Genomic DNA, 20,601 nt, shown 5'->3' on the forward strand with positions numbered 1-20,601 from the left:
GTCATTCAAAGATAGTACTCTAATTCCATGGCTTCTTAGCATTCAGGAACCTGATCTCTCTGCTTTGAAATAGAATTGCAGTAAAGAAATGTGAACAAGCAGAACATCCACAAGCTTCAAACCAAATCCTGCTACCCTAACTCCAATTGAGTAGAACCTTACTCAACAAATATTCCCATTGGCAGAAGGGTGGCAGAACCAGTTCCATAATGAGAAGAACATGAAATATGAAGATACCCAAATTTGTAGTGTTTTTAAGATCACAATGTGACTCCAAATTTAGCAGATCAGTCTTATTCCTAACTGTAGTGTTAATTAAGATAAATCCTACATGCCTGAAGGAGAAAATGACAATCCACTGCTAATCTGGCAAAAAATTCTTTTAGTTAATGATTACAGATAAAACTTGGCTGGGTGGACATCCACCATAGATACCAAGTATCTTTCAAAACTTTGTTGAAAGCTCTCACATTCAGAACAAGAGGGCTGCAAACAAACAAGGGATCTATTGATTTCCTCATTGTTGTTCTACTGAATGCCTTTGCATGAGATCTGAACTACAGGAGAATCTCATTAATTCTTACAAACAACTGAGACTCCCATTATGAACCAATGCATAAAATAAAACAATAAATAATAAAAATAATAATGAAATGATAAAACAATAAAAATAAACATCACAATATATATCCGGTAACTAACAACTGTTTTATTTCAATGACAAATAATACTTCATAATAGTAGGTGGAGTTGGTAGAAACCCCTATATTTAAGGTCGCTTAGAACTTCCCAGTACAAACATCCATTTCAATTGCTTATAACTTCAGCAAAAACAGTTCAGACATTTCCAAGAACAACATTCAGGAAAAATGGGTTCTTAAGCCAATGTTAAAAAACAAAACAAACAAAAAACAACAGTTTTTGTGAAGATTTCTAGCACACCTCTATGCTTTGGAGCATAAACTCTAAATTTGGTAGAGGGATAATCCTGAGGTCAGAGAAGTGCCTTTTACAGTTCACATGAATATCCATCCTGATTTGGCCAACTTGAGCCACTGAAAGACACTATTTACAGATGCTCAGTGGATTGAAATCTCATCCACTTAGTCATATTGCCTTTCGGGATGAATGTGACAAATCTAGGCTATTTGGCTGAGCTGTAGCCATTAGATCACACTCCCCTCCACAGACAGGAATAGAAACTGGAAATCCTGATTCCCACATTCTACTGCTGTATAGCAAATAGTTGTGCAAACAACTGGCAAAGTGTATCAGGTCCATCTCTACTGGCAGGTCCACACACATTGTACCAGCCTACTGATGCTACTAGCTTCTCCTTTAGCTCAAGTGATAATGGTCTATGCTGTGGATCTAATGTTCCTCATTTCCAACCTTGGAGGATGACCCATATGGCGGAACCATATGTTTCCACATTACGGAATTTGTTTTTTTTTATTTTACTGAGAGCTTAGGAAATTACATACAAAAAAATAAATAAATTAAAAGAACATAAAGGGCTTGTCTACACCAGCAGTTCTCGAACTATGGGGTGGGCCTCCCAAGGGAAGCAAGAGCTGGGTGCCTTTTTGCTGTTATTTTTTTTAAGAGTTCCAGCTGTCAGCCCCAGAGGGCTGAGACTAGTACAGAAGGGCTGTGCATACCTGGGAGGTGGGGGGATGGGATAAAGGGGGCAGTCAGAGCCCCGCCACTCCGGGGCTGACAGCTGGAGCCCCACTGCCCTGGACTCTAGCTCTTCTTCCCTCTCCCCACCACCAATACCTCACTGGGAGGCAGTCTGGGCTCAGGCTCTCCTTTCTCCCCCCAGTCCCTCACCGGTAGAGGGCAGTGGGACTCCAGCTGTCAGACCCCAGAGTCCTACATGACTACCTGTAATTAAGGGTCAGATTGTAGATCCCTTACTCACACTGCTAAGCATTGACTTCTTTGAGTAATCCCTTTAACTTCAATGGGACTATCTGCATGAATAAGTGCTCAGCAGGATGAGTATAGGCCTCATAATCTGGCCCTTAAATCTTTGCTGAGAACTGGGCCAGGACCATTTTTCATTTACATTTTAGTGGGGATTTATGGAATGTGTGGATTAGCAAAATTTTACTGTATCCACATCTAGTCTGACAAAATTATGGTCTCAGTGAGACTTATAAACTGATGAACAGTGAAAGGATTGCATTTCAACTAATTGTCAAAACTCCTCATTGTGATAAAGTAGAACAAGATAGCCATTCAACAGGACAATAAGATGACAAAAGCATGACAATCTTTTCAGATCAGGACAAATGGCCTGTATTAAAACCATAATTAAAATGTAAAAAGCTATGAAATAATATCTTTACAGAGTTTAGTCTACTGTATCTTCCTAGCCATACGTCAACAAGTGAACATGATAAAAGCTCTCACATTAATTATAGTGACTATTTCCTTAATGAAGTGCAAAAATGTTTGCATAATCTGATTCGGTTTATTGAATTAGTTTACAGTTTATCACTATAAAAATAGGCTTTGTTGCTTAAGTTTACAATATATTATCTTATTTCCAACAGGTAAACAGCTCAATATACAGTAGTAATCAACTGAAAGCACTTTTCAGATTAAGAATCATGATATTACCAATAGCCTAATACTATGTTAATAAGCACCTATTTGAGAAAGAAATATGTCAATGTTACTTACTGTCTACCATCAGTATCTTCTTTATTTCTAAAAGCTGTACATGCCTAAACTGAGCAACTGGCAAATCATATTACAGTAACCTTCATCCTTCCTTACTCCATTCCCATATTGGCAATTCTCATACTCACACATCGTATTAGCTGGAAATTCTAGGTCCTGGTCTTGCAAAAATTTACTCTCAAGTTTATCTTTTTGCGCACAGTACTACAATTCAACTCAACTGTTCACTTGCATAAAGTTTAATCCTTTAATAAGCATTTGCAAGATCCAGTCTTTAAGTTGTAAGAGACTGTGTCTTTTTATGTCCTCTATAACATGACTAGTATGCTTTTGGGTGGGATGATAAATAAATAAATAAATAATAATGATGACACTTTATTAGGTAGAACTGATAAAGTGTGGTTATATGCCAAGAAAATATAATTTAAATGTGAAGAAATTAACATGAAATTATTCCATGATTGGTTTAACTGGCTTTGAACACCAAGATGCTACTTTAGAAAAAGCACTGCCACACCTTACCAACAGCTGTACTCTGTTAACTCCATACCTGGCCTCCATAGTCAGGAAGCCCTTGTAAAAACTTCCAAACCCAGGGAAGAGCGGTGGAAATGATGTTACAGAGTTCAGCAGGCTTTGAAAAGACAGTGGAAGTTGGAACACATTTTTACTGACTCAGGCCCAAAGTAAGAAGTAGTAATAAGGGAGAGATCACCCTTATACTGCCGGGTTATCATTCAAAGATGAGTAAAAGAGAAAAAAGGAAAATAACATAGTAAGACAGGAAGCAACTTAAATAGCAGAGTGTATTGCAAGCCCATTATAATGTCTTTACACTGGAAACGAAGGATTTTGGCATCAGATGGGGCATAAGTAATAACTGGAGGAAAGTTCATCCCTCATAAAACAAATTTGCTGAAGAAATAAGACAAAAACTGTGATTAAGTTAATGTAATAAAATTAAGTGTGTAAAGTGCTTTGAAATTATGGGATGAAAGAAGCCGTGTAACTGAAAAGTAGTATTTTTCTCTGTCCATAAATATGCCATATATTTCTGATTTCTGAAAGCACTTTACATCTGCATTTTATCTCTATAAACAGTAGAATATTGCAATCACTAAGAGAGGTAAGAGGAGCACTTGAAGTATCACTGCTTCAGTACCACACATTTCAAATTAAAGATGCTGCTCAGTGGGCCAAGTAGAAGACTCAATTAGGGAGCTTTACCAAATGCTTTCTGTGCCTACAATACTCTGCTGTTTAAAAATATTGATTAAAAAATGCTTAATTGAAAATATGAAAAGTGACAGCAATTGCTTTTCAATTTTCTGGGGAAGTGGAATAATGGAGAGTTTATATTATGCAGTATACTTTTGTTACAGACATTAAAAAACACAGGAAAAAAAGCCAGAAAGTTAGGACCCATCATAAATAAACACAACATGAGACATGATTACAAAAGAGGACAGGACTGAAGAATATGTAGGCGTGCTGGAACAATTTGAATAGTTGCCATGCACCCCTAGTTTCAGCACCTATAAAAATTTGTAACCTGTACTCTGTGCCCTGCCACCTAGGGCTGAAACACTTCGGCTTCGGATGGTGGGGCTCGGGGCTTCGGCTTCAGACCCAGCCCCGGGTCCCAGCAAGTCTAACGCCAGCCCTGGTGACCCCATTAAAATGGGGTCGTGACCCACTTTGGGATCCCAACCCACAGTTTGAGAACTGCTAGTCTAGTGGAATGCCTTGTATGAAACACAGTTTCAAGTTGGTTGATTGCAAAATATAAACCTCAATACATGTCCACCAAGTTTGACTTATAAAATTGAACTATTATTTTTAAATTCTGAAAACCAGTTGATTATTTTTTCATGCTACCATCTTCCTTATCTTCAGATCCAGCTCCTTCCCTCCTAATCATTCTATCTTCCATGGTCAGCTCTGTGACTCAGTACCAGCTGATATTCGGCATCACATGATCAATGGGAAACAGAATACAGAGTGGTATGAAGACAGCAGAAAAGGGACCAGAAGCACAACTAGGGAGACAGAAGCATGAAAAATGGTGATCTTTTTCATTATTAAAAATTATGGCGGTTCATAAAGGTCACCTATTAAATAATTTGATCTTTCCTGACCACTTCTCTCCTCTTGCGTAGCAGCAAGAAATTTCTATTGCTCTTGTCTTATGAGTTAAGATTGCAAGAGTTGTATGTTTCATCTATCTAGGTGCTTATACTCTGTGCCACATATGATTTTAAAAATCAAAATAACAAATATTCTGCTTCATAGCTTAATTGACTTCAGTTGACGTCCAACAGAAGTACACCAAGCTTCAAAACTGAGCTAACAATTATAGAGTAGAGATGGGTGAGATAATATCTTTTATTGGACCACCTTCTCTCTCTCATATCCTGGGACCAACACAACTACAACAACACTGCAAATAATTTGAGAGCAATCTGTTCTTGAGGAGGCATCTCTTCAAAGCCCTTTTCTCTTCCCACCCTCATCACCACAGTCAGGCCTGGATTCAGCTTCAATAAGGTGTTTATCCCAAGAACTGAAAAATGTGGAATACAGTGCTGTTTACATTTTAGAGAATGACTATCTTGATCTGGGAATAGTCCATGAAGTACTGCTAGCTTAAACCTGCCTCACCAGCTTCCCAGTCCCCCAGTTTTGCCTTACCAGTTCCCACAGTTCCTTGTCCTGCTCCTTTTCTTAATATTTATACTGATACCTTGTTTGCTGAGAGTGTACACTGAGCACCATCAATGTGCTCAGCACTGTGTAAAAGCACACAACAAAACACAATCCCTCCATCAGGAAGCTTATTATCAGAAAAAAAGGAAATAAACATCAATTAAACCCAAACACACCAGTCAACTATGGGCTGGAGACACACTTTTGTTTGGTTTGTTTTACATACTGTGGTTAGTGTTTAATTAATTTTAACACCTCAAGTGCAGGTCAACATTGATAAGTCCTGTGTTTCAATGAAAGATTGTAAGGAGATAATAAGAGTTTACCACATAAAGACACATTCCAGGAGTAGTGGAAGTGTGAAAAAGTCATATGGAAGATGACTGTAGAAGAAGGCTGATTAGGCTATTATAAATGTGGTTCAGGCAGTATTAAACACATTAATTCACAGATGGGAAAAAAACTATTTGAAGAGAAACTTGATGAGAAAGTTCCCAGGTCAACTTTTTTTAATATAAAATGTATGGGGTACTTGTGATACCGGCACTGTATTAAATACAAAGTGACATACAATTGAGAGGACTTACAGCTGTATATTTAATATGGGCTAACCCTGCTGGTGTCCCACCAATTTTTTTGTAAGTAAAAATAGACTGCCTATCTTTAGGTTTGTTTGCGTGTATTATGGTAACATTTGTAGAGTTTTATATCAATAACAGAAGTTCTAATTATATAGTGTGACAATAAAATGGTCAAACTATGGCACACAGTCATTTCCACTACAACATGCCTCATACCACAGGGAAGAAGAAGGGCCAGGAAGAAGAAGTGGATTACACGTTTGACCACTTTTGATAGCAGGTGGCTGCCCCTTCTGATCATTTCCTCCTCAAAGTCATTTCCCTTTTCTGAAGGGTTCCAGCACCTCCTCTTTTCTTCTTGTTGTTAGAACCCAAACTCTCTCTCACTCTGTTCTCACTATGAACTCACCCTTTCTTCACTCTCTCTCCCGTTATTCTTTGGTACAGGGGGCTATGGACAAAGCCAGTCAACATACCCATGACATGATGCATTCAGTGTCATGGGAAACAAGGCCATTGGTAGGGCAGTAAGTATGGATGGCTCCCAGTGACAGAGTCATAGTAATGAAGAGGAAACAGAATGGGGAAAACAAAGAGGAAATGGAGAAGAAAAGTACTATTAACTATTCAAAAAAGTTCACCATTGCTAATCTATTGCAAAGTTCATTATTATAGACAGCTACCCTCTTGTGAAGAATAAGAGTTGTCATTACCATGAATTGAAGGACATTTTTAGAAGCTAAACTACTTTATTCATAGAATATCAGAGTTGGAAGGGACCTCAGGAGGTCATCTAGTCCAACCCCCTGCTCAAAGCAGAACCAATCCCCAGACAGATTTTTGCCCTGATCCCTAAATGGCCCCCTCAAGGATTGAATTCACAACCCTGGGTTTAGCAGGCCAATGCTCAAACCACTGAGCTATCCCTCCCCCCTCCTTCACATTAACATATCAGTGCAGATGCCACTGGACATTATCCACAAATTGGCATATTATGCTCAGGAAAGGACAACAGCTGCAAATGTATGGGTGTTTCAGATCAGAAATGAGGGTGGTCCAACAGAACTATGAGAGGGTGAAAGACTGATTTGTTTATTTTAAAGGTTTCACTAACCACAGCTCCCAGGAAGATGAACAGACAAATAAAACAAATCCAATAGCCAGAAATGCATCAAAAGTGAACCATATAAAAAGAACGATTTTGAAACAAACCCAATCAAGCTGTGTTTAGTAGTTCTATCATCCTCTCTTTTTAATGAATAACTGTACCAATAATAATTGTCATAATCTCTAGGCTTTACTATTAGAAGCCATGTATTTCTGAGAAAGACATACACCAATATTTTTAAACACTTCCCAAGAACAGATGGTTAAAACTACTCAATCTCACAGAATAGTGAACATTGAGGTCTTTCTGGGGGGGGGAAAGAAGAGCCATGCCAAATTCCCTGAAGTGAATTAGATACTTAAAACCATTTGCAGGTGAGCAATGTACCTGTTTCTTGTTCCCATAATTGGTGGAAGAAAGGAGGAAAAAAGGAAGAGACATCCCCCACACACTTTATTTTAATAAATGGGTGTGGACAATGGTTTGGGGCATTACATTAAACAAAAATGATCATTTGAGATTAAAAATAAAACATTTGCCCAAAATGCAAATGAGAATGTCCAGTGATCATACTGTATATTTTCTGTCTTCTGTAATGTTCATATTATCTAAGCATACCACATTGTCACTGACTTAAAATAACAAGTCTTGGGGGAAAATAATAATAATGGAAGTGGAGGGAGGAAATGGAGGGAGTTCTGAAAACGATATTTAACAAAAAATCCTTAGCTAAGCATATCATTGGAATGAAGCCATAAGTCCAACAAAGTTGGCATTGCATCACACCATATAGTATAATGCAAGATGACAGAGGTAAACATCCATGATGCATCACAGCAACATACCCACTTATGAAATTAGAGGCAAAGCAAGTTCAGCTTTCCATGTCTCCCTGTGTGTTAGCTGTATTAGCCCATAACTCTATTATAAGCCGTCAAGTGATTTTTTTCAACATAATATCCCTCAATAGACTGGCATCTACTTACATTAAAATAACTATGCACTACCCTTAAACAGCTTGTTGCCTTGCTTAGATTTTTTCTTACTCTCTACTTTTAAAATTTAATATTTATTGTGTCCCTAACTTATTTCAAATCTCTCTTGGCATCACACAAGCAGCTGGCTCCAAAGCAGACATGATTTTTGTCAGCAGAACTTCTGTAAAAAGAGAGTGACCAATTTTCTCCTTAAGCAAGGGAGTATCAAACTGCTGGTCCTCAGGTAAAGAAGTATTTTTTCCCTAACAAGTTGCAAGGAATTGGGCCAGTGAAGAAAGAACAGGTTTCTAAACAACAGATGTGTGACTCCTAGTTCTAGATCCCAATCTGGGATTGTGAATTGGATTGCCTTGATAAAGTGGGAATTTTCTGTAATATTTTTATGAATCCAATGTGAGCCTCAGTTTCCAGTATATATTGCATGGATACACAGTGGAGAAAAAGGACTACGTTTGTGCTCAGGGCAGGCTAAGAGACATAGGTGTGTGTGTGTGGCCTAGTTATCTAAGGCTGAAGGGGTCACTAAAAAGGACTGGCCGAGGCTGATCCCATATCAATGGAAAATCTGAGAAGACAATGAAAAACCCAATTACCAAGACATTGACACCTAACAACCAGAGGGGCAGGGAAGTTGAGCAAAGACCCCAGCACAAGAACAGAGGACTGGAGAGGTGTGAGGCAGAGGATAAGCATTGGGTTCTGGAGGAAGCTGAGGGCTCTCTTTCACCTGGGAACTGACTAAGGAGGTGAGACTGGGAGATAGACAGAACCTGAAAATGGAATTTTACTAAAGTTTGGCTGGGGCTCTGGGCTAACCAGAATGGCCTTTGCTTTAACCTTCTTTTCTCTATGCTACTCTAAGGATTTCCTATGCTGTGTTCCACTTGACTAATAGACCCTACTATTTTGAAAACTCTGCCTGAGTGTCACTGCAAATACTGGGTGAGGTCCACTAATCCTTGAAGAGTGTACAGGTCTCTACCAGGAGTCTGTCTCAGTTGGACTTGCAAAACAGTGCTCACGGTATGAGGCAGGAGTGCTCAAGACCCATGGGTTCGGTCTCAAGAGGCAGTGAGGCCGAGTGGCCTGCCCTGAAGGAAGAGTGAGATCCCTTGGGGTCTGGCATATTGAAGAGGGTCTTCCAAGAGACTGTTCCAAAGCCGGGGATGTAGCACCAATCCTATGGATAAGTGATTCAAATATCTTATCAGTCAAGTAGAAGCCAAAAGGGCTGGGTTCTTAAACTTTTTTGTAACATGAACTACATCTTAATAGAAAGATTGTCTCATAACCCAACTCCCCTCCAAAATGAAATTGTGCAAAACCACTCCCAGTTCTATCCAGGACCGTCTTACATTTCTGTGGCAACTACACCAATTGTTTACATGGATAAATAATTTTAGCTAAAAGTGCATTGCCTTTTCTTCCTATAATGTGACTGTGATTTGCTAAGTGGAAACAAGGGGAATTAGCACCAGTGGGCCATAGACCACAGTTTGAGAACTGCTGCAATAGGGAAGACAGCGGAAGACAAGGAAGCAAATTCCACCCAAACATTCAAAATAAAATTACACGTAGAGAATTTCAGTACAGAAAGCAGCAAATGGATAGATACAAGGCCTAACACTGGGTATATATATTATGGAAGGAAACTTAAAGAAGGTGGAGAATCAGCTAAAGGAAGAGACCCTAGCTATTCTGCACTCCAGGAGTGGCTTGATTTTGTTTTGTTTTGTTTATTTTTAGAAAAATGCATAATCTTCCTACATATCCTTATGAAAACTCCAAACCTTTAAACATCCTTACCAAGAAATGTATGAGAAAAAATTCAGAATATGAGTTTTCAGTGCATGTAAAATGGTGTGTTTTCATTATCAGCACTAACAGCGTTAATTACAATTACTGTAATTCCCTCTTGGCAGACCTCTCCCTGGGGCTGCTCTGTCACTTGCAGTTGATTCAGAATATAGCAGTGCAACTGCTCACTCATTTGAGCTATCATGATCATATTTTAAGCTCGCCCTGCTTTATTTATGTTAGCTGTCTTTAAAATGGTGGATTGACTTTCACTTGGTAGTGCTGGCTCTTAAAGTTCTTAGATTGGCTGCTTCAGTCTATATACAAGACCTGTCCCTTCAGCATGGTAATGACAATATTTGTCGTCATATTCCATCTACTGTTTAAGGATCTCACCATCTCACTCCATGTTTATGAAGCAACCTGAAGTGCTCCCATCCTCCCTAAAGATGTCCTATGAATCACCACTGTTCTCCCTATACTTATTGCCTTCCCTTCCAAACCATTTCCCTTTTTTTATTAACCTGGACCCCTCATTTGATTTTATATGTTGGTATTTTAAGGAGCTGGTATTCTATATTTTATTATATTTATGATCAAATTGTTATTCTGCATACTTTTGGGAGGGGGCAAGAGAGGAACTGGGGACTATATAAATAATTCTTATTATTACAGTTAATTCGTAAATTGTTGCTTGAAATGATGAAGCCACAAAGACCAGAAATGGTGACACCAGCAACTGGGATTTGCTCTTATCTATCACCTAGAAAACTTTCAATGAAAGAAAATAAAAAATGATCATGTTGCCTGATTTTTTATTTCTCTTATCACCCTCCTCTCTATTTTTCCCTCTGTGTATTTTTCTTCAACTTCTTTCACACCACCTAATTAGAACAAATCTTTCTCCTCTGATTTCTTTTCCTTGATGTTCTTCTTTCTCTCTCACTCCATCCCTGACAAATTTCTCTTTCCCTCTATCCCTTCTGATCATTCCCTCTCCAAAATCATTTCCTTTCCCTGAAGGATACCACCACCTTCTCTTTTCTTCCTCATGCTAGAATTTCCTCCCACTCTGTTCTCTCTGTGAATCCACCATACTTCCTCTTCACCAGTTTTCCTCTCTCTTACTATACCTTCCCCTTCTCTAAACCTGATTCCCCGTTTCTCACTAGCCCTGCCCCACAAGAGTACTTTCCCTTATCCCACAAGATGTTGTCAGTCCTGCCTACCCAACATACGCCTGCCTTGCCCATTACATCCTTGCTCCCAATGGCTACCAATGGCTACCAATCTTGCCCTCACCCTTTCTTGTCTTCTCCCCAAATGTCCTCCTACCATCTGTCTCCCTTCTCTCTCTCCCAGTCTTTATCCTTGCGAAGATCCCTTATTCTCCTCAAGGCTGCTTTGTGATCCCACTGCCTTCTCCTCTTAGATCTGTCTATAGCAATGTGTCTCTTGCTGAAGAGAAAGTCAGTGCTAAAGATGAAGATGAGGAAGTAAGTGGGTACCTGGGGAAGGAGTGGGGGGATTCAGATCAACCTTGCAGAGGATAAAGGGGCTCCTGCCAGCCTGAAAAGTAAGGAGATGGAATGAGGCTGAGGGACGAGGTTCCATAGCAACTCTTCCATTAGGATCTTCCATCTACATGGATTTGGTCTTCTATGTACAGTAGTAGGCCCCTCCTACTGATTTCAATGGGACTATCCTAGGAACATCCTACCTCCATAAGGCAGCAGAATCTGACCCACAGTGTTTATCTTCTCACCTTAAAAAGGATGATGGCAGTTTAATTAAGTGACAAAATGTTGCCTAAGTGGACATTACTATAATCAAAAGGAAGGCAGACACATACCACGGGCATGATTTGAGTGTGAGAAATCATAAGGGATGTTTGTGCAACAAGTAGTTACTCAAACTAATAAACTCAATTCTCTGGGACAGGCACATTACTGATGATATCAACTATTGTACAAATGGTCAGATAAAGAGGCAAAAAAGAGCAGTCACAAAGTTCACTGAGTTATTCAAAACACAAGGACTGAGGGAATCATTGTTTGCCAAGTGGAGGATGAAAACAATAAGGTAAGAAATACTATGCTTCAAAGGACTATTTTTTTAATAACAAAAGAGAAAAACTATAAAGGGCCACTGTCTACTCAAGTGTTTGAATTGTAAAAAGTTGTGCTGCTAATCTTTCTAGTAGACAATACATTGACATGACAATAAGATACTCCATATTGCAACATAAGTTATGTGATATTACGGTGTTGGTTTTGTATATTTTTCCTTTTTTATTGTTTGTGATTATTAAACAAATGGACATAAATCAACCAGCCATAAGATTTCAAGTGCTAATGCATTACTAACAGTCCTACCTGTTGGCGGGATGATTCCAGGAGACATTAGACCTGGGACAGAGTGTGGCATGATATGAGAATTCTCTGGGGAGGTGACACTTTGAGTCCTCTTAGGAGGCCTTCCAGGTCTAGAACTGAAACAAACAAACAAATTTTTTTTTTACAATTAAGCTGTTGTCTTACACATCATTTCAAAGTTGTTTCAAGTGGTAACATGGACTGTAAATAAATTTGTTTCAAGGACGGTTGCTTTTGCAGTTAGATGTAATAGACTTCCATCACTAATTAGATTACATGCTGAATTCATTTTCCTCATTGAAGATCAGCCGCTCTTGATGCATAATTCATAGCCTGCACCTCGTTACCTGCTTCTTCATATTAATATCTATACACAGTTTGAATTGCCTCGTTTGCATATGCTAAAGTTCTGCATGCAGCCTTCAGCACGAAAATTATGCACTAACTTGTAATAATTATTACAGTCAGCTTGCTATTGATTTATGAGACTTTTAAAAACCAAATATGTGTAGTACTTGTAATGAATGATATTTTAAGGTTCTTCAGGAAATTAAAAGGCAATGGCTGCCTAAGGAAATGTTCTGCTTGTTTGATTTAATACTACAGTTAGCTGGGAGGTGGAATGAAAGAGTGATTCAGACCTATAGCACATTTTTCGATGATATGTTTTATTACTTCACACTGCTAGCCTGATATCTAGATGATAAATGACAATACATATCTAATGTGTGAAAAGGTCTTGCAATTTCTTTATTTTTTGTCATTTAAAAGATAAGTCAAGTTATCATTTAACCCTTATTCTATTTAAAGTGAAAATCACACTAAGTCACCTTACTTTAAATGTACTACATCAGAAAGGGCTCAGAATTATTTGTAGGACACTGTTGAGCAACTGTCATCATAGCAGCATTCATATGCCCAGTGTGAATAAATAAAGGGCTTCAGGTTTACGCATTCCTTGTCCTTTGCTCACATAAACGACTTTCCACCTCCCGGGCTGTGTAAATAGCCTACAAATTGGACATGGACTACAATGAAAATATTTACTACCTACCCACATATGAATATATATGCAACACCTGCCTCACCAAAGTGCTCATATTCCCATGTATAGACCAAATCATTATGTTCTTGTATGTTCCTGTAGCTACCTACTTGGGGGTTATTTAGGGATGACTTCACAGAGCCAGGCAATCTATTTTTTTTTTTTTACATTGCAGTCTTATTATAGACTATGCCCAATATAAGGGTGTCTCATTTATTTCTGAATGGGGTAGGAGGAGGGAGAATGTTGAGCTGCTCAGCCCCTGCAGTCCTAGCATATGCCAAAATCCCATTGACTGTATGGGGATTTTTATCTATGCTGGGACTGCAGCAGGAAGCAGATAATAAAACATCCACTTTTCCTGTGACCATCAGATCATCCACGGGTTTGGAAACACCCTTTTTTTTTTTTTTTTAAACTTCTACAACCCATTTCTAATAAACTAATGGCAATCAAAGTGCAGGACATTTCCTTGGAGTTTAATGACTCAGGGCCTTGGGCCATTAACCTTAACTGGTCATTAATTCCTAAGTTACTGTCCTGAATTGAGGTCATTATTAATATTATAAGCCCGGGATTTTTTTTCTTTCTTTTACAGATAAACAAGAATCCTTATTTCCTACTCTAACTGAAAAAGATCCACATGAGAACCAGATTGTTTTACAGTGATAGCACACTGAGACATCACATCAGCAAATCAAAAATCCTCACTTTCTTTGGAATGTTCTATATGAGTGATAATAAAATAAACATACCATGAAAACACCTGAAACTGATAAAAATCACACACAAAAAACATCTGACTTCAATGGAGTGTGTCTAAAAGATTCACCACAAAAAAAGCCCAGGGTGTTAGCAAACTTTAATGACTCAATTTAAATATCAGTGGCAGCACTCTCCTCTCAACTCCTAGTGGCGAGCCTGGGTACTGCCAGAGTCTGACATCAACATACAAGCCACAACCTATGTGTTGCTTTACCAGACCATAACAGAGCATATTATGTATGGAGTGTTAACAGAGGTCTTCAGGCTCATTAAAACGTAAGGGATCACACCTGCAAAGACTCATTTTCAGGAGGTAGTGCTTACTGACAAAAGTAGCCCCAGTAAGGTCAGCAGGCTTGATTGTGCCACAGGCTGTGAGGCCTATGCAAGTGACTCCGGGGAAGTAAGAGCCTTATAACTCCATGTGAGCTACCCAGACCTTGGGGATGGGCACACAGGGGAAGCAGTGCTGTGCTCTTATGATTCCTTCCATATGCAGCACTTGAACATACTGCGCCATACAGAGGGGGTTGCCGCAAAGTCACAAACTAGCCCAACAGGGCAATGTTCTAGATAAGTGTTTGCATAACGAAGACCTAAGTTTCCAGTTCAAACCCCAAAGGATGATGTTATTTAAATGCCAGTTTGGTGGGCTAGTTCTCTTTTTTTTTTTCCTGATAACATTTTTTTAAATGTAGAAACAACTATCTTGCACTTTTTTATCTATTTAAGAAACAGTTGCTAATTATGAAAATTCAGGTAAATAAATTTCAGACTTCTAAAATAATAAGTCTGGAAGACCTAATTTAGAGTCGCTGCAGACTGTCTACTACCCAATTAAAATGAGTACACCACTGATTGGATAAAGCAAGCATACACTGATTTCCCCAAATGACTGATTATGTAATAACAATTGTTTTAAGTTATTATTTATATTACACACTTGTTTCACTAACAAATTTCTAAACTACAATAATTCTGTTTTATATTTGCCACCAAGGTAGTTAATCCTTTATATTATGTGAATATATAATATGCATATAATGGCAAAATCTTGACTGTCTCTGTTTTTAAAGGAGCTATAGCAGTGGCTCTCGAACTTTTTTACTGGTGACCCCTTTCACATAGCAAGCCTCTGAGTGTGACCCCCACTTATAAATTAAAAACACTTTTTTATATATTTAACACTATTATAAATGCTGGAGGCAAAGCGGGGTTTGGGGTGGAGGTTGACAGCTCATGACCCCCCATGTAATAACCTCACGACCCCCTGAGGGGTCCCAACCCCCAGTTTGAGAACCCTTAAGCGATAGGAATGCTTTCTGTGCTTCATTCCTACAGTTCAGCAAAAGTAAAATGTCACAATAACTTTTTTTAAAAGTTTTTGTACCTAGCCAAAAACCTTGCATACTACTTTGTAGTCCATGATGAATTTTTTCTAGTTCTATTATAAAATCTTAAAAATAACTATGGCCAGACTCAAGAATGTAAGCTGCTCTCTCCTGCAGAGCTAACCAAGATTAACTCCTCTCAGGGCCAGATGTCTGTATACAGGGCCATATTTCCACTTACTAATTGGTATAACCGTCCCTGCCAGCGGGGCTCAGTCCACGAATAGATTGTCCTCCTTTAATCCATTCTTTCCCCGAAACTGAGCATAGCTCATGTTGCAGTGAAGTAGCCATGAAGCAGGTAGTTTTCAATTATGAAAAGGAGAAAAAGTACAGGGGAAGAAATCATAGTTGGGAGGTGACAAATAAATGCTTGAGGAGAGTATGCACCCACTGCTCAGTCTGCCTCCTCTCAAACTGGAAAAGTAACAAGGTAAAAATAGAGAATAATAATTTTTTTTTATTCTTTAAAAGTTTCACAGAGGACATTTCAGAACTTCCTGTCACATCCTTAGCTGGTTTATATCATTGTAGCACCATCAATTTCAATGCAGCTTGGCCAGTCTTGGCCTATGCAGCTGAGAATCTTGCGCTATGGGCTGAGAGGAGATATAGACTTTAAATGAATCATGTTTGGCAGAAGTGCATCTCCAGACACTCCTTGTTCAGCCAGACCTTCATGTATAGATGCACTACAATCAAAGGAAAGAATCTGGTCACTTTTCAAGGGGACAACAGAAGAAATTATCTCCTTAAATACATTTTGCATTCAATAAGCCCTTTTGTGCCACATTTATAGTACGCCTTTCAAGCCTTTAGAGCTCAACCGCTCTTTCTTTCTCTTCACAGTATCCCAGTGTCACTTATTAACAGCAGCAGTAATGGATTAACCACTTTTGCTACTCTCATCCATGCTCTGGAATGCAGCAGTGTCATTTTAAGTGCTAACATTCTCAGTGAGGAGAAGCCAGGTATGCAAAACAACAGGGGATCACAACTACACCCCGTGCTTGTTGTATTAGGCAGCACTGTAATGGTTAAAAATCTGGTATTGTAGAAAGATATCTTGCTAGGGGGGTTAGAGGAGACGGGATAGGGCAAAGGAATGATACTGGCATATGGAGTCTTTTACCTCAAGGCAATTGGTTGAATACAGTATAGCTAATCAGTTATCAAAAGTTATTACTGTCTATTGACTAGCTGGTGTTCTATGTGAAATGAGTTTAGATGTCTCTGCCCAGCTCCCAAAGAATAAGTATCTGCATTACAAAAAGCACGACCAACGTTGGTACTAACAGAAAATCTTCCTGGTCTCAGCAGAGATCAATAACTGAATAGCACTGAGAATCTCCCACCATTAGAAGCAGTCCTTCCTTCCCGGGATACCTTGCACTGCTGCTGCCAGTGCTGTACCTGCACCTCTCGTGAACACTATAATGATGCATCAACTTGCAAATGAAAAACTAAAACAAAGCAAAATGACAACGGATGACCAAACCACCATGTAACTTCATTCCTCAGTTTTGAAAAAGCCTGATTTATAAGGTCTCCATCCTTCAGAATATTTCAAATGTATTGCACTACAGTATTCAAGGAAAAAGGCAACACGTTTTGATATTCATTTATGCCAGTTCAAGTTTTCCACTTAAACATGTACCCTCAACTTTAGTTAACTGAAAGCATATCCAAGAACAGAGAAGCAAGAATGTAATCCTGAGATTAGATAAATTTCTATTTTAGCAGTTAGTAAAACAAAGATTACTCTGTGTTCTATTTACTTACAGCAGTAGTATAAAACAATAAAACTCTCGGGGCAATTACTTTAAATTTATTTTTCTTCCCACAGTTATGCAGAAAACCTTCTCACGCAATAATTAGTGTTGAACTTCTCATGATGTATTAGAAAGATTTATTGAGACAGCAAACAATGCTGATAAAAAAAATAAAGTACAGAGGTGCATTTTAAAATCTTCACAAGGGAAAAAGAAACAAACCAATGATCTCTGAAAGGGAGAGACTGTGCCATAAAAGTAGTTCCAGAAAGTGAAAGGACAATAGTATTCTACAGACTTAAGAATATACTTCTTCTCTTTTTAAAACTAAATTACTGAGAAATGAATCTTTGGCCCAGTGTGCAGTACCAGTTTATTAATGCTAAAAATAATTAGACAGAATGGAACAGGATACTCCGCACGCTATATCCTATCCGAAGGACACTCATTGCACTAATAAATCAGCTGTTTGGTTCTAGACACATTAAATTTCTTTGGTGGTCATAGAAAACCACATTAGGCTGTTTCCCTTGCTGCAAACCCCCATGCAAATATCATGGTTTCCCCTAAACCTACCACATATCATACCAAACTTGTTCTTGGAAATATCTGGAAAACCCTAGGCAGAATATTATTATTTGTATTACTGTAACACCTAAAGGCCCCAGTTCAAGTCAGGTGACCTACTACAAACATACAGTAAGAAGCAGTCCCTGCCCTTGCTATCTAAATACAAAAGTCAAAGGGTGAGAGAGGAAACAGAAGCACAAATGTTAAGTGGTCACTCAGCAGCTCAGTGAGAGTTGGGACTAGAACTCATATCTTGTGACACCCAGTCCTATGCATTAGACCAGACTGCCTCTCAAACACAGTGGCCACCATTAAAAAGTCAACATTTTTCCAAACAGTTACCACACAAATAGTACATATATGTCCAAAACATGACAGGAAATGATTGCAGTATCTCATAGACTGCAGTGTGTCACCATTAACAAATGTTGTTTTCTTTATGGCAACCAGAGTGACTGGATGTATTCGTAACAAGCATGGCTGCTAGTTGGCTGAGACAATTAGGATGGGATTGGTGGAAGCCATGATGTTTATAATTTTGCCTCTTGCATGTAGCTATGATGTTAAAGGTACAGGATTTGGGGGAGATTATTCAAACATTATGGTTTTCCTAACAGATTAACACAGATGACAACTAACATGCAAGCCACCCTGTTTTTAATCTATATCATAAATGATAGGTACAAACAGTTAATTGTTTGGTCGTAAGATTGTGATGTCACAGCTGACTTGGCTAGCAGCTCACTACTGCATCTTCATTCCATTGGTTGAAATGCTACAACAGTTGTCTAAAAATACTGATTCGTATTTCACGTGGAATGTTTGATGTTGCAGTTGTGAGATATAAAACCCTTGTTACATCAAAGCCATACAATTTATAGAAGGAAATACATCTGATTACGTGATAGACTAAAATTAATATGAAATAAAACTCATTTACATTCTAACCATACTTCACTGAAGATTTACTCTTTCATTTAAAATAAAATAATGAACTCTGATTCAGAAAGAGTTGTCAAAGTAATAGGAAGAGAATGCAGCAGTGAAGGAAAGCACAAGTATTGGAGATCATGAAGGAAAGTTATTTAAGAAGATTGTAAATAAAATCAACAATTTGTAAAACATACATATTCACCATCTTTCGTTTGGTGTTTTGCAATGCTTTACCAAATATATTCTGTAGCTTCTCTACCATTAGTAATAATACAACAAAAGAGTTCAATATCCATCATACGCCATTTCTAAAATTATGAAGAAGTAGGTAAAAGCAGAATCCTAAAGTATGTGTGTCCCACAAATGTATTCAATCAAGTAATGCAAGAAACTTCCAATTTTAAATAACTAAAAAATGTTCCCCTTCTAGCAGTATTATGCACCTGCATAAGAAGCCAAACAATTTCACAATCAAAGATTATGTGAATTTTAAATTTTAATTAAAAAAATATTTCTAGCTCTCATGGCTGAGATGAAAACCTTCCAAATGTGAACCAAATGTGACACAGTTCTGTCTGCTAGAGTCTGCAGATAGCCTGAAACAATGACTCAAATATATGAACTCCCTCAGCTACCATTAATCCTATAAGAGTGGCATTTCTAAATCTCAGTGAACATACAGTAATGTAAACATTAACTACTTCATTGCTGATCATTTAGCAGATGAAATGAAGAAGGTGTGATAGATATGGCAATTTCCTCCAACATCCTTATTGTATTAAGTTTATGTGTTATTGTGGGCCAGGATTGTATGTAATCTCTCTAGAGGGAGATGTAACAGATATTGCAACCCCATGCAGTATCTTAGGGGTTCATTATTTTAAATGAATGGCTGATGTATGTTTGTGTTCTACTCAGTGAGGGAGGGCTACCACAGCTCCTCTTGGAACTTAAAACAGTGGGTGGGGATTAAGGTAAATCAGCCAGGTTGTAACCCCCACCCTGAGAGGTACCACCTGCTTGGGAGTTCAAACTGATTTCTCCAGAGGCCAGCCAAACACAGAAAGGACTTTGGAATAAATAGCTTGACTTAAAACTGACTCAGGGCTTTCTTACTGATCCAGCAAACAGACAGGACCTTCAGACCCAGGGACCGCAATCCTTGAGGAAGGATTGGAAGGACAAACATCTACCAGATTCTGAGGTTGGAATGACCTCTGGTAAGCTTTTTAGCATGTGTGCAGGTTCTTTTTTCTGTAATGTTTTCACCTTAAGAATAAACGTGATTGCTTAGAATGAACTGTGTGGTAACTTGTAACTGTTGGCAATTACTCTGTTCCTGGCATCTAGAGAGCAAGCAGTGCTTAATTTGTGCCAGGGTTCATAGCCCCAGCACCTCTGGGCTTGCTGCATCAGTTATGAATGGAAAAATATTGTGTGAGTGCCAACACTTAATTGCTTGAGCCCCGGCACCTCTTTTATTACAAATAAACACTGAGAGCAAGCAAAGAACAGGTGCTGGTCTGTCTAGGCAGTCTGGCTTGCTGGGAATATCACAGTGTAAATCTGGGAGCTGCACAGCCTTAACACCATGGTCAGGAGGCAGGGAGACACGGATCTCTTCCCAAAAGAGGTGATGCCTGAGGAGTTTAGAGTGGTTGTCCTTGACAGATCACAATGGTGGAATATAGGTGCTGTGACAGAAGAGGGTGGCAGAAATGAAGCCATCCAAAAGTGGAAATTGGGAGCTTCTGCAATGAAGAACTGAGAAGACACAAAATTAGGGAAAAGGAACAAAAACAAAGGAGGATGGGAAAGGGAGATAAACAAAGGGTTAAAATAGCTATGCTCCTAGTCGTGAGCATATTT

The 20,601-nt window shown here is 38.7% G+C and overlaps 1 protein-coding gene across 1 annotated transcript in view; it reads right to left on the reverse strand.

Moving 5' to 3' along the window:
• The window catches only part of DACH1 (dachshund family transcription factor 1), a 460,057-nt gene that overhangs the window by 251,248 nt on the left and 188,208 nt on the right, over positions 1-20,601 (reverse strand). Inside the window, exon 2 of the mRNA XM_029912724.1 lies at positions 12,257-12,372. Within this exon, the coding sequence (XP_029768584.1) occupies positions 12,257-12,372 (116 nt within the window). The remainder of the gene's footprint in view (positions 1-12,256; positions 12,373-20,601) is intronic.

The sequence above is a fragment of the Terrapene carolina genome, unplaced genomic scaffold, assembly GCF_002925995.2.
Source record: "Terrapene carolina triunguis isolate 2854851 unplaced genomic scaffold, T_m_triunguis-2.0 Scaffold21, whole genome shotgun sequence".
NCBI lineage: Eukaryota > Metazoa > Chordata > Testudines > Emydidae > Terrapene > Terrapene triunguis.